The sequence below is a fragment of the Tamandua tetradactyla genome, chromosome 5 (assembly GCF_023851605.1).
Source record: "Tamandua tetradactyla isolate mTamTet1 chromosome 5, mTamTet1.pri, whole genome shotgun sequence".
Lineage (NCBI taxonomy): Eukaryota > Metazoa > Chordata > Mammalia > Pilosa > Myrmecophagidae > Tamandua > Tamandua tetradactyla.
The window spans coordinates 8,389,945-8,404,568 of NC_135331.1; the positions used below are offsets into that span (position 1 = coordinate 8,389,945).

General features: G+C 39.4%; 1 protein-coding gene and 1 long non-coding RNA gene across 4 annotated transcripts in view; one reads left to right on the plus strand and one right to left on the minus strand.

Moving 5' to 3' along the window:
• Nucleotides 1-14,624, minus strand: part of TCTN2 (tectonic family member 2) — a 35,761-nt gene that overhangs the window by 18,514 nt on the left and 2,623 nt on the right. The window contains exons 1-5 of one of the 3 annotated variants that reach the window (XM_077159606.1): nt 12,924-13,148; nt 12,654-12,761; nt 12,134-12,210; nt 11,103-11,298; nt 575-675 (exon numbers count right to left, since the gene is read on the minus strand). In XM_077159606.1, the coding sequence (XP_077015721.1) occupies nt 575-675; nt 11,103-11,298; nt 12,134-12,210; nt 12,654-12,761; nt 12,924-13,005 (564 nt within the window). In that variant the 5' untranslated portion in view covers nt 13,006-13,148. Of the gene's footprint in view, nt 1-574; nt 676-11,102; nt 11,299-12,133; nt 12,211-12,653; nt 12,762-12,923; nt 13,149-14,624 lie in introns of those variants that run through there. The other 2 variants (XM_077159604.1, XM_077159605.1) reach the window with 2 other exon arrangements.
• The window catches only part of LOC143683525 (uncharacterized), a 46,596-nt gene continuing 39,767 nt past the window's right edge, over nt 7,796-14,624 (plus strand). The window contains exons 1-2 of the long non-coding RNA XR_013175513.1: nt 7,796-7,902; nt 9,631-9,676. This is a non-coding gene — a long non-coding RNA (uncharacterized LOC143683525). The remainder of the gene's footprint in view (nt 7,903-9,630; nt 9,677-14,624) is intronic.

Sequence of the window (14,624 nt, forward strand, 5' to 3'; positions counted from 1 at the left end):
ATAAACAAAATGTGATACATTTCTACAATGGAATAGTATTCAGCCATAAAAAGGAATGAAGCACTGACACATGCTACAACATGGATGAACCTGGAAAACATTAGTAAAATAAGCCAGTCCAAAAAAACCACATATTGTATAAAATCATGTATATGAAATGTCCAAACAGGCAAGTCTACAGAGAAGGTAGAGTACTGGTTGCCAGGGCTGGGAGTGGGGATGGGAGTGATTGCAAATGAACTCAAGGTTTCTTTTTGGGTGGTGGAAATGTGCTAAAATTAGACTGTGGTGATGATCGTACAACTCTCGAAATGTACTAAAAATCATTGAAAATAATGTATTTTCTATCCTTTTCATATTTTCTTAGAAGCTTCCAAAAAAGATATTTACCATCTACTCAGGATATTTGCAATCACGACTTTATCCAAAGACGTACACTTTTTTCCCTTTCTGTCAACTAGCCTGACAATGCTAGAAAAGGAAAACTCAATTTAAGAAAAGCTGCTGATGGGGAACTGGTGCTCTTCATATGCCAACCGCCTAACTTCTGTGCCCAATATTCAGAAGGCCGTACCTGGTCACAGCAGCAGCGAACATCACAGGCCCCGGCTGTTAAATTACAAGGACAAGGACCAAGGGGCTGATACACCTGGTTCGGGACAGCAGTCGCGTTCTCTGAAACACACGAACAGCACCAAAGTTCAGCCGTGGAAAACAAAGGGCCGACACATTTCTGACATTTGAATGAAAGCTGAATCGTTTGTCATGTAAATCATCACCAAGTGTTCTGAGTAAACGGATCCTTAAAATGAGCTGTGCCTAACACATATACCAGAGAAAAGCCAAAGTAGTCGCAGTTCATCTTGAAGGGACTCAATTAACTAAAAGTTACAAGTTAGGATGAAATTTAATGCACTGCTTTTATTTTTCAATACAACAAACAATCCTTTTCACAATTTAAGCTGATTTGGTACATTTCAGACCACTTATTTGGAATTTGGCCAACATAAAGTCATATTTAATTATGCTATGTGCTCACCCTCAAGTTATTAAACATTATAAATCCAAATCTCCACATCATGTTTCTGTTTCAAGTGTGGGGGAAATTAAGTTTAAGGGAGAAAACTGAGCAAATTTTAGCTTGCACAAGTACCTGTCAACTGCAAACTGGAGCAATCCCTTTTCAAATTTAACAGCCTCCAACCCACTCTCCACACTCAGTCTTGGAGAACTTTGTAAAAAGCACAAGTTAAACCCCATCACTCCTGTGCTAGACGCCTGCACTGGCTCCCCCCATTTCGCCTGCAGTCCCGGTGCTCTGCAGGGTCTGGCCTCACCTCAGTCCCTTGCATGCCCTGTCTTTCTCATCTGGCTCTGGCACCACCAGCCCCTGTCCCCATCCTCGGGGCAGCAGAGTCCTCACCTCCCAGCATATACACCCCCAGGCCCACACTCCCAGCTGCTGAAAGCTTACTTCCCAGAAAGGACTTACCTAAACTCCTGTCTAGAGAAGGTTCTCCCTTCACTTCCTCCCACTCCCATTATTCCCTTTTTCAGAATTGTTTTTCTCCAGTCTCATTACATTTGTTTGTTTACTCATTTTTTTTAAGGTGTGAGATCCATAAGGTTGGGACCTTTTCTGTCCTGTTTATGTTAAAACGCCAGCCCTGGTAAAATGCCTACATGACAGTAGCTCAGTGAGTGTTAACTGACTGTGCTACACAGATTTTTTAATTGGTAATAATGGTAAACTCAAGCAGTGTTTCTAAACTTCTCCCCACCCCACCCCCGGCTCCCATTCCCTTCCCGGGTGCACACTCACCACAGTAACAGGCTCTCTAGGCAATGAGAGGTAGGGGGGCAGAAGGGCTGTGACAGGGGCACGGGGTGGGTGCAGAGTGCAGGCAAGGAACCTATGTCAGAACCATACTTCAGTTACCTATTTATTATTCTGTGACACAGACAAGTTATGTAACCTCTCTGAGCCTCGATTTCCTTGCCTGAAAATTGGGAATAGTTTTTACACCATGCTCATGTGATCATGATAAAATTAAAAACAGAAGAGTGCTTAGCCCAAGTCTAGTACATAAAGAACATTCGATAATGTTAACTATTGCTATTAAAGACCATTTCCAGATGATCCTACATAGTCCCACATCCCTCTCACCATTCCCTCACTTCCTGTTTGGTTTAAGGGCTGTTTGGGGCTGAACTGAGTACCCCCAAAAGATATGCTGAAATCTAACCCCAGCATCTCTGAAAGTGACTTTATTTGGAAAGAGGGTCACTGCAGCTGACATTAGTTAAGGTGAAGTCATACTGGAGAAGGGTGGACCCTGACCCCACATGTCTCTTGATAAGAAGAGAACACAGAGAAAGAGACACACGGAGAAAAGACCTGTGGCAGGTCTTTTGGGGCAGAGATTGAAGCGATGCATCTACAAGCCAAGGAACACTCAGGATTGCCAGTAAACACCAGAAGGTGGAAAAGGCAAGGAGGGATCCTGACTCACAGGCTTCAGAGGGAGCATGGCCCCGCTGACACTTGATTTTGGACTTCTAGCCTTCAGAACTCGGAGATAATACATTTCTGTTGTCTTAAGTTTCCAAGTTTGTAATAATTTGCTACAGCAGTCACAGGAAACTAATATAGAGGCTTGTGTTCAAAGATATGACTGAAAAGTAAGCACAACACACTGAGAACCTGCAGTCAAGATGGTAGGGTGAGATGCTTCACCTCACTGTGTTCCCACCACGAAAGCAGTGAACAACCCGCAAGAACTGGCAGAAACATCTTTGCTGAAGCTCCAGGAAATAAAGTACTGCAATGATAGGGCGAGTGCTGAATGAAGAAAAAGACTACTGAAAAGTGGACTTATCTAAACTCCTATCTAGAGAAGGTTCTCCCTTCACTCCCTGGAAGTGCTCCAGGGCTTCACTCCTGGAGCCCTGATGGCCGTTCCCTCACCCCATACAGGCTCAGAGTGGAGCTGCCCAAGCTCCCAGTGCAGACCCCTGGTCCTGGTTCCAGAGGGAGCAGAGTGACCCTCATGTACACACTGGCAGCATGCATGTCTGGCCCAATCTGTCTGATTGTGGCCTGAGGGACTCACTGCTCCAGAACTTGCCCTAGATGTAGAAGGCGGCTCACAGAGCTCTCCTATGGAATGCTGTTGGAGGGCAGGCGAGTCATGCCACCTGGGGTAAGGGATTGCTGGCTGTGGGACACAGAGTGCAATGCCCAGGCCCATGAAGAAACTGTTTCCTAGGGTAAAGAGGATATTCCTATCCATGTAAAAAAGGAGAAGGGCCATTCCTAGGGCCACACACATATCCCGTACAAAAGGCATGTGCAGAAGAGTCAGGAAGGCTCTACACTTTGCCTGGAGCTAGAATCTAAACTCATTGTATGGATAAGCCCACAGGTCAATCTACAAAGACTAGACAAGCTGTTTTCTTTATTTCCTTCTTTTTTCTTTATTTTTTGTTCGCTCCCAATACTCAAGGAGAGCTCTGTCAAAGCACTAGTTGGATAGGAACTTAAGGAACAGACATCTCAGAGTCTAAATTCCAGCAATAACACATAAAAATGTCGGAATGACTAGGTTGCAACAAAAGAATACAAAAATATAAAGAAACAGGAAGTGGTGGCCCAGGCAAAGGAGAAAATTTAAACATTACAAACCATCAATGAGGAGGATCAGACCTCAGCCATTCCAGAAAAATATTTTTTTAAATGGTCCTAACTATGCTCAAAGAGCTAAAGGAAAACATGGACAAAGAACTAAAGGAAATCGGGAAAATGACAGAGAATATCAATGGAGAAATAGAAAGTATGAAAAAGAGCCAAACAGAGCTGAAGACCACAGTCACAGAAATTTAAAATTTCCCAGAGGGGTTCAACAGTAGATTGGAGCTGTCAGAAGAAAGAATCTGTGAACTTGACGGTAAAACAACTGAAATCATCCTTTCTGTGGAGAAGGAAGAAAGAATGAAGAAAACCGAGCAGAGCCTAAGTAACCTATGGGACACCATCGAGCATACCAGTATATACACTGTGAAGATCCCAGAAGAAGAAGAAAGAAGGAAAGGTGTAGAGAGCATATTCCAAAAACAGTGGCTGAAACCTTCCCAAATTTAACAAAAGACATGAATATACACAGCCAAGATTCTTAACAAACTCCAAATAGGATAAATTCAAATAGACCCTCACCACGCCATGTTATAATCAAACTGTCAAATTCCAAACACAAAGAAAGAATTCTAAAAGCTTCAAGAAAGAAGCAATGTGTCACATACAAGGGAGTCTCAAAAAAAAATTAAGTGCCAATTTCTCATCAGAAACCATGGAGACAAGAGGCAGCGGGAAGACATATCCAAAGTGCTGAAGCAAAAAATTGCCAACCAAGAACTCTGTATCTGACAAAATTGTCTTTCAAAAACGAGCAAGAGATTAAGACATTCCCAGATAAACAAAAACTGAGGGAGTCTGTCACCAAGAGATCACCCCTAGTGTGGACCTTCCTGGCAACGTGGGACAGAGATCCTGGAATGAGCTGAGACTCAGCATCAAGGGACTGAGAAAAACCCTAGAATGAGCTGAGAGTTAACTTCAAGGGATTGAGAGAACCTTCTCGACCAAAAGGGGGAAGAGTGAAATGAGACTAAGTGTCAATGGCTGAGAGATTCCAAACAGAGTTGAGAGGTTATCCTGGAGGTTATTTTTATGCATTAAATAGATATCACCTTGTTAGTCAAGATGTAGTGGAGAGGCTGGAGGAAACTGCCTGAAAATGTGGAGCTGTGTTCCAGTAGCCATGTTTCTTGATGATGATTGAACAATGACATAGCTTTCACAATGAGACTCTGTGAATGTGAAAACCTTATGTCTGATGCTCCTTTTATCTACCATATCAACAGATGAGTAGAACATATGGAATAAAAATAAATAATGGGGGAACAAATGTTAAAATAAATTTAGTTTGAAATGCTAGTGGTAAATGAAAGCGAGGGGTAAGGGGTATGGTATGTATAATCTTTTTTTTCTCTGTTACCGTTTTATTTCTTTTTCTGTTGTCTTTTTCTTTCTTTTTCTAAATCGATGCAAATGTTCTAAGAAATGATGAATATGCAACTATGGGATGATATTAAGAATTACTGATTGTATATGTAGAATGGAATGATAGCCTAATGTTTTGTTTGTTGTTAATTTTTTTTTTAATTAAAAAAAAAAAAAAGAGATCACCCCTACAAGAAATGCCGAAGAGCATTTTGCAGGTTGAAGGGAAAGGACGATAGACATTTGATTGAAGACACATGAAGAAATAAAGATCTCTGGTAAGGGTAACCAATGCTAGAGTAAATATAAATGCCAGTACTATTATACTTTTGGTTTATAACTCCACTTTTTACTTCTTACATGGTTTAAAATACAAATGCATAAAATGTAAGGAGAAAGTGGTTTTGAATTCATAACACATAAATATGTAATTAGGGACAAAGATTACACAAAAGTAGGGGAAAGGAGGGATATAGGATCATAGTTAATACATACTATTGATGTTTATTTGGTATCAGAGTAAATGGGATTGTTACAGATTTAGGATTTTAAATTTCAGACCCATGGTAACTGTAAAGAAAATATTTTTTTAATGTGAATATACAATACATATCAATAAAACTGCATTAAAAATGAGTACATATATCACAATAAAAATGCATTTTAAAAATATGAATATATCTCAATAAAATTGCATTTTTAAAAATGTGAATATATGTCAAGAAAATTACATTAAAATGTGAAAATATATCAATAAAATTGCATTTTAAAGATGTGAATATATATCTCAAGAAAACTGCATAAAAAAAGAAAATATCAAGCAATATGCAAGCTCACAGAGACAGAAATGAGAGTACACTTTGACAGAGGTGGGAGGGCAGGGTGAATGGGGAGTTAGTGTGTATTAGGTATAGGGTTTCTGTTTGGGGAAATGGGAAAGTTTCAGGAATGAAGGTGGTAAGGATATTGCTACAATGTAAATATGAGCAATTCCACTGAATGGTATTCTTGGGAGTGGGTGAGATGGGGAAGTTTATGTTTTATATATATGTTTCCTCAATTAAAAAAAAAATGAACCACTAAAAGAGACAATGACAACTAAGTGCAATTAAGTGATCCTGGCTAGGATCTAGTAGGGGGGAAGAAAAGGCCCAAAAAGGCATTTTGGGGACATTAAAAAATTGGAATACAGACTGTTAAATTTCTTGAACTTCATAACTGTGCTTAAGGTGTATACCTAAGTGAACATCCTTGTTCTTAGGAAATGTATATTTCAGTATTAAGTATTAAGGAGGATGATATATACAGTCCGTATTCAAATGTTCAGGAAATGAGTTGATAGATAGATAGATGGACAGATAGGTGGATTGAGAGACAGATAGATAGAATGATAAGATTGTGGCAAAAGGTTAAATATAGTGGACCTGGGTATAAGGGTAGGGGTTACATAGGAATTCTCTATAAGAGGTTTGTATTATTTTTCTAACTGCTCTATCACTTTGAAAATACTTCAAAATAAAAAGTTTTTTAAAAATAAAGCTCAGAATTTAATAGCAAGGGATCAATGAAAGGGAGGCATAAGGGGTATGGTATTATAAATTTTTTTTTCTGTTTTCTTTTTATTTCTTTTTCTGAATTGATGCAAATGTTCTAAGAAATGATCATGATGATAAATATACAACCATGTGACCAAAAAAAGAATTTTCATATTGTATGTTGATTGGTTTTATTAATAAAAATTTTTAAATAATAAAAATTAAAAAATAAAGCACAGCATAATAAAAAAAAAGCATATATTTATTCTCACCCCCATTTGCCTTTGACAGTAATCCTCCTTTTTTTAAAATTCCCATTTTCAGGATATAACATTAGAGGAGTTAAGCCTGAAAGGGTTGAAGTTGTCTAACAAATGCTGGCTAGCCCAGTGACTGTGATCAGTGCACACTGGTAGTAGGACAGCCTTAGGGCGGAGCCCTGCTGGACACTGTGTCCCTAAGTGTTGGCTAATTCAATAAACTTCTTTTTTTCTTTTGGTAAAAAAATTTCAGGGACTTTGGGGTCTGGACATTTTAGATGCCCAAAACGTACAGTTTCAGAAGGGAATGATGTACAGACTCTTTCCAATGGGCCACAGACTCAGGGGCATCAGCTAAGGGGGACACAGACCCCAGGGTGAGATGCAATTACCTCAGAAACTCAAATCTTGTTTTAGGAAAATGTCTTTTAATTGTGCATCAGTGAACAAAGGGAAAGTTCCAAATTTTTAAGAATTTTCTAAGTTTCAAGAATATATCTGGACAAGCACTATCCATTAGGAACATAAAGCAAGCCACATATGTAGTTTTAAATTGCCCCAGTAGCCAAATTAAGGAATGTGAAAAGAAACAGTTGAAGTTAATTTAATATTTCCAATATTGCCAAAATATTATCATTTCAACAGGCAATCGATGCAACAGTTATTAATGACGGTTTATGTTCTTTGTTTCAAAGTAAATCCTCAAAAATGAGTGTATGTTTTACACCTGAGGCACAACTCAATGAGCTCAACAGCCACATGTGATTAGTGACTGCTCTCATGAACAGTGCAGGTCCAGGCACATGTTTAGTCAGCACTGTAAGGTGTTAGGAGCTGCACTGTGCCCTGATGAGCTGAGGAGACACAGCAGCTTGGGGGGCCTCCACTCAGATGGGGAGGAGAGAGGTGACCAGGCTATGTCAACACATCACAATAGATCTGTTAAGGAACCCAATGGGGGCACTGGACTTAGGCTGGGGGTCAGGGAAGATACCTAGCAGAGAAAATGTCTGAGCTGAGCCTGAAACATATAGAGGAGTCTGTCCATGTAAGAACTGGGAGGAGTGGACGGTAGTAAGGAAAGGGGGTGGGGGGTGGGAAATGTACTCCAAGCAGAGAAAATAACATGAACTAGGCTAGGGCTGGGACTCTGTAGAGTTCCCAACCATGGTCCTCTGATGCCCATACAGATTCAGGAATTGTAATAGATGAGAGACTACGGAAGACTTTTAAGAAGAGGCTACCAGAGACAGGTGGACAGAACAAGTACTTTGGTGGTGTGGATAGACAGTGGGGCAGAGGGCAAATTTGAGCCGGGCATGGCTGAGACAGAGAAACCAACTGAGGAAATGATGCAAAAATTCAAGACACAGATGATGCAATTGGGGATAATATAGATGCATACAAGAAATACTTAAAGAGGACTAATCAGCAGGGATTGTTGCTTAAACCCCTGAGAACATTAAAGTTTCCTAGACTTGTTTTTATTGAAAAGGGAATGTGTTATATATAGTACAGCTTCCTAGCTCAGAATCTAGAGACAGTAAAGCTTCCAGCTTCTCTGCAAAAATTTATCAGATCAAAGCTTCAAACTGCTGAATTTGACTTTTATCCTAGGATTTGGAACATGCTGGAAAACTATATAGCAATAATTATTTATTAAGTTAACTTTATTGAATAATTTTATAAAGATAGTTAAAACATCTAAAAGGCAACTAATTATATATATGCTAAGCTGTAACATACTAGAACCCTAGTACGTCAATGGTTATCAGGGAACAAAGGAGAGGCCCTACACAACAGATCATGTGTAATCAAGCCTGTGTGATACCGGCAAGGCATTTTAGAACAGGGTTTTACTATGTGATATATAGATAGATGTTTGCGTATCTATCTATATGTCTCCTATGTCATTTGCTAACCATTTCTGACTACACATCCTAACAGGCTCTGTTGCTAACAGGCATGCCACATACCTCCTGTCTGTCTTTCCATTGTTTTTCTTGTTCTGATCTCTGCCTGACTGGTTGCAAAAGTTTTCATAACTTCATGGGCTCAGAGTAGACAACTCATAATTACTAATACACAAAGATTCTAATTTTCTTACATTTGGGTATTTGTACAAAACATTCTGAAATATTACCTATATATATTCAAGCATAATTGTAAAGGGAAAGAATGGTCATTGTTTTGAATGGTATATGTACTATTAAAGGCTACCTGTAGATTTTTAAAACATCCCATTGAATATATATTTTTTTATATGTTTTGAATTCCAGGCATTATAAAATGTTTTTTTCTTCTGAGGAAAAAAACATTTAATCTTTAAATAAATAATACATCCACAAGGTTTAAATGGATCAAAAAGGATATTAAAAAGCTACACAGTGAAAGCCGTCACTCTCAACCCTTACCTGTTCCCACATAACCCCTTTCCCCAACCAGATAATGCATTATAAACTTCTCAGATATCCTTCCAGAATTTCTTTAGGCAAACATAAATATATGGTCTTATTTCTGCCCCCATGGAGACTTACTACACTTACTTTTATCACTCAACAATGTATCCTCGAGATTTTTCCATGTAAGTACACAGAGGGCACAGTATTCCATTGAATGGCAGTAGCAAAATCCACCTCAATTTCCAAACCTACATTTTACATTCACAAGAGGAATACTGTTAAAGGGATGTGATAAGAAAGGAAAGTCACAATGCCAGAGTCTTAAAGTGAAAGGCCTTGGCTACTAAAGACAAAATCTTCTTCCTCCATTCCAGATGACCATAAAGGCAAGAGCAGCTAGAGTTTGCTGCAGGGGACAAGGTAGGTGCGCTGCAGGGGACAAGGTAGGTGCGCTGCAGGGGACAAGGTAGGTGCCAAGTATGGACACCGATCAGGGCAGACACCTCAACATTGGCACATCTACCTGAATGTTCTTTTGTTTTCAGAAAACTGACATTATATGAAGGGAAGAATCACACAAAACCATTTTCCCATGTCCAAAGATTTATGTACATGTGCACACGATTTGCTGTCGCACTAGTTACAACAGCAAAACGTTGAGAATGACTCGGTAAGGGATTGGTTAATTAAACAATGCTATATCCACTCAACAGAATACCATGCCACTGCTAAAAAGAATGGGGTGGACCTACATGTATTCATATAGCACAATCTCAAAGTTATATATATTTTTAAAGGGCTAAAATACTGTAAATGATGTCTTATTACTATGCATATGTACGTGTTTTTAAGCAAAGGAATACTGACCAGCTAATGCTGGGAAGAGGAACTGGAGGTCAAAAGCTTTCATAGAAAATCTGCTGTTTTGTTATAAACTCACTTAGAGTCTTTCCATTCCTTTTATATATATATATATATATATATATATATATATATATATATATATATGAAGTTATAGGAATTAATACATAGAAATAAATTAGCTTAATTTTCAATTCATGTTCTCCAAAAAGGATTTAAAGCAGCGCACAGCTGGGACTCAGTACCAAGGGATTGAGGAAACTTTCTCAACCAAAAGGGGAAAGAGAGAAATGAGACAAAATAAAGTGTCAATGGCTGAGAGATTCCAAACAGAATTGAGAGGTTATCCTGGAGGTTATTCTTATGCATTAAATAGATATCACCTTTCTAGTTAAGGCGTAACAGAGAGGCTGGAGGAAACTGCCTGAAAATGTAGAGCTGTATTCCAGTAGCCATGTTTCTTGAAGATGATTGTATAACGATATGGCTTTCGCAATGTGACTGTGTGATTGTGAAAACCTTGTGTCTGATGCTTCTTTTATCTACCTTATGGACAGATGAGCAAAACATATGGATTAAAAATAAATAAATAATAGGTGGAACAAATGTCAAAATAAATTTAGTAGATTGAAAAAATAAATAAATAAAGCAGTTCACAAAGATGCAGCCAGTGGACAAGATGAAATAAATCTTAGGTAAAATAATTAATAAATAAAAATTTCCAAAATAAGAATACTAAACAACAGGAAAATAAACTTAGGAAGGCAAGATGGAATCAAGAATAAAGTACAAAAAATATATGCTTGTAAGCAAATTATATGCCTGAAAGCAATTAGATAATTTTTACCTCATTTTTTTAGAGAAGTTGTAGATTCACAAAAAAATGATGCAGAAAGCACAGAATTCCCATAGACCCACCTTCACACACACAGTTCAATAGATAATATTTTACTTGAATTTTTTAATAGTCAAATACTTTACTTGCCTGATGCATTACGGGTCAGAGAAGAGTTGGCATAAATTTCCACTTGAATAAGTAAATGTGCTAAACAGGATGAATTGTGAGATGCTGAAACCAGAAGAGTTTGGAGAATACATGGTGATTCTGAGAAGGAATCAGTCTCATTAGAGGAACACTGTTGAAGATCTCTTTTCAACCTCACTGTCACTTCCAATGCTTCCTAAAAAGGAAATATTGTTGTACTTTTATAGGGACTCAAAACAGCATCTTTAATTGTAAGTAAACATAATAGAAAATACAACACACAGCTTCAGATCATTTCACAAAAGGAGAATTATATATAAAGATAAAGGAATTCTGTTCAATGCCACCCTGTAAACTTATGACAATACAGAAGTCCTGACTTCTAATCCTCACCTTAACATACAAGCCAGTAACTCTGGGATACTTACAGCAAGCTAAACACAGGCCTCATAATTCAGCTCATCTAGCACCCTTTTAGTATCTTTATAATCCTACCAGCTAGTTATTAAATTCACAAGAAGCCAAAGAATGCTGTTCCCAGCTTATCACATCAAAATAACTTTGGACAAGTCTACTAAAATATTCATTCCTGGGGTGTAGGCAGATTCTGTCTTTCTCATCCTTTTATCTCCAATATATCTTGCACATAGCAGACAGCAGATAAACACTCATTGAATGGGAGATGTGTTTTCTTTCCAGGCTGGATTGTCCTTATACATAAGGGTAGAAATGAATGAGATCACTGGTTATGAAGCTTTGAATCATAATCTGTTTGAAGATGGAGTCCCCCTTATCCGAAAAAGGTATATATACACATCATTTTACACACAATTTCAGAGTTCACAGATCTCTTGAGACTAGTCCAAGGACTGCTAACCCTAGGATAAGAACCTCTAGGCCGTATGGGTGTGTACCAGATCTGACAGACCACGATTTCATAACAATGCGAAGCAAATCAAGAGAAACACAACAGAAACACTAAATGTGGACCTCTACAGAAACTGCAGAGAAAGTTTTGTTTCTGGCCTTACCCTTCCTGGGGTCACGGTCAAACTCCAGTTTCCTGTCTCATTGCTCAGCACTCTACACTCAGGAACTGGCAACATTCCTATAGAGGAGATTAAAACAGAAGGCAGTATTGCCCAACAGTTAAGGCATGCACTCGTGAGTCATGCCGCCTAAGATTGAATCCTAGCTGGATCCTTTACAAGTTGTGTGGCCTTGCACTAATGTGACAACCTCTCTGAAACTTGATTTCTTCATTTGTCAAATGAGGTTAAAAATAAAGATTATGTTCCTAATAAGAAAATGAGGTGATGCATGTAAAGCACCTATAGGGAGAGTCCAATGATGCCAGCCATGCTTATTTCAAGCTTTTTCTCACCAAGCCTATTGCAGATCCTCTCTGGCCTACAGTAGTAATTCTCCCTCCCCATCTCGACTATGCACGCGATGGAGGCAGGGGGCCCCGAGGATGCCATCTTGCCAGGCTCCTAGGACTGGAGCTGATCTAACTCCCACACTCAGCAAAAGAAGGCCTGGACTCTTTACCTGCCTCGTCCTTCAGCAGGGCCAGAGATACCGTCAAATTCTCGGTGCCTCCAACCAGGGACGCTCTGGCTTCACGGCCGGACATACGGATGAAAGATGGGACGAAAGCTAGGCGGGAAGGAAGGGGACAGGAAGGAGTTAATAGTTGAATAGCCATTGCCTAAGGTGTGTGTGATGACTTTTTCTGGTAGATGTCTTCCAGGAGTCCTAAATTCGGCCCTTTAAACCCCTCGTCCCCTCAGCCCCAGCTCTGCAGCCCGTCGTACGCACCGAGGTCACCCCACAGCGGCCTTAAGATGCCCTGCAAAAGAAGGAGCCCCAACAGGAGAGGCGCGGGTGACAGAAAGCCCATGCCTTGGTGCTCGCGGACCCGCTCTCCAGAAGCGCCCGCTTTAGAATCCACGAAAGGCCTGGAAGCAGAGTCCCAGCCTCAGACGCCCGTTCGCCGCCATCTTGTCAAGCGAGTGCCCGGAGCTATGGCAACCACCAATCAGCAGCCGGCCAGGAGGAGCGGCGCACCACGATTGGTCCAGCGCCAAAAGAGCACTCCTCCCCCACCTCCCCAGCGCACCTAGGCTGAGCATCCCTCCGGGTCCTCCACATGCTTTTGGCTGCTAAATTCTAAAGAGGGTCTTGAGGAAAGTGTTCTTAGAGATAAAAAGCAATGAGTTATCAAGCTACAAAAAGACATGGAAGAACTTTACATGCATAATGCTAGGTTTGAGAAGCCAGTCTCAAAGTCTGTATATGGTGTAATTCCGATTATGACATTCTGGAAAAGGCAAAACTATAGACACATTCAAAAGACTAGTGGTTGCCAGGGGTTCAGGGGCTAGGGTTTGGGGGGAGGAATGGATGGGTGGAGCACAGGGCATTTTTAGGACCGTGAAACTATTCTGCATGATACCGTAATGGTGGCTACCAGTCATGTACACAGACTTTATACATTTGTCAAAGTCCACAGAACTGTACAAAAGGAAAAATAGTAATGTAACCCAATGGACTTTAATAATGAGTATCGATGTCGGTTCATAAATTGTAGCAAATGTACCACACTAATGTAGGATATTGATAATAGGGAAAACTGTGGTGGAAAAGGTGGAGGACATATAGGTACTCCAGTTTAAGAACTGAATTTTCTCATCCTTAGAGTTAATTCAACCACATAGCAAGAAGAAAGCCTACAGACACCAGCTTCTACATGGAAGGACTAGGATTGCTCTTTAATAAACAATTGCATGGTGACAAGTGCCCAGTAATCATAGCAGCTATCATTACAGTGATCACATTTCCCCTCTGAGAAATTTTCATTGTTAAATCCTGCAGCAGCAAAAGCATTTATCTCTGTTTAATTCAGCATTCTCCACTGCCTCCAGAACCTTTTTGTCCTATAATATCCATTAATATTTCATGGTACCTACTGGAAAGAGCTCCAGACTCTTCTTCACAAATCCTGCCCAAAGGCCATTCTTAAAACACTGCTCCCAGCATCTCTCTGCCTTCCTCAGAAATTGATGACATTTGATTATCTATAGATTATAGTATTGTAGCCATTTTGATCACTGAACTGTGGTTACGTTGTTTATAGAAAATACACACTGAAATATTTAGAAGTTAAGGGCACTTACCTCTGCAATGTACTCTGAAATATTTCAGGAGGAAAAAAATTATATATATATATGTACAAAGTGATAAAATAAATGTGATGGAATGCTAACAATTGGGAAATCTAGCTAAACAGTTTATATAAATTCTGTGTAATATTTTTGCAACTTTTCTGAAATTATTGAAAAGTTACAAAATAATAAATGATTAGCACATAGTATATGCTCAACAAAATGCTTGCTTAACAGAGACTCTTGACTCCTTAGCATCTACTTTTTAAAAAGTTAATATTCTGTACAAAGTATGAAATACAATCACTAGCACTGAACTAACAGACAAAACCCTGCCTATGTGGAGCTTCCTTTC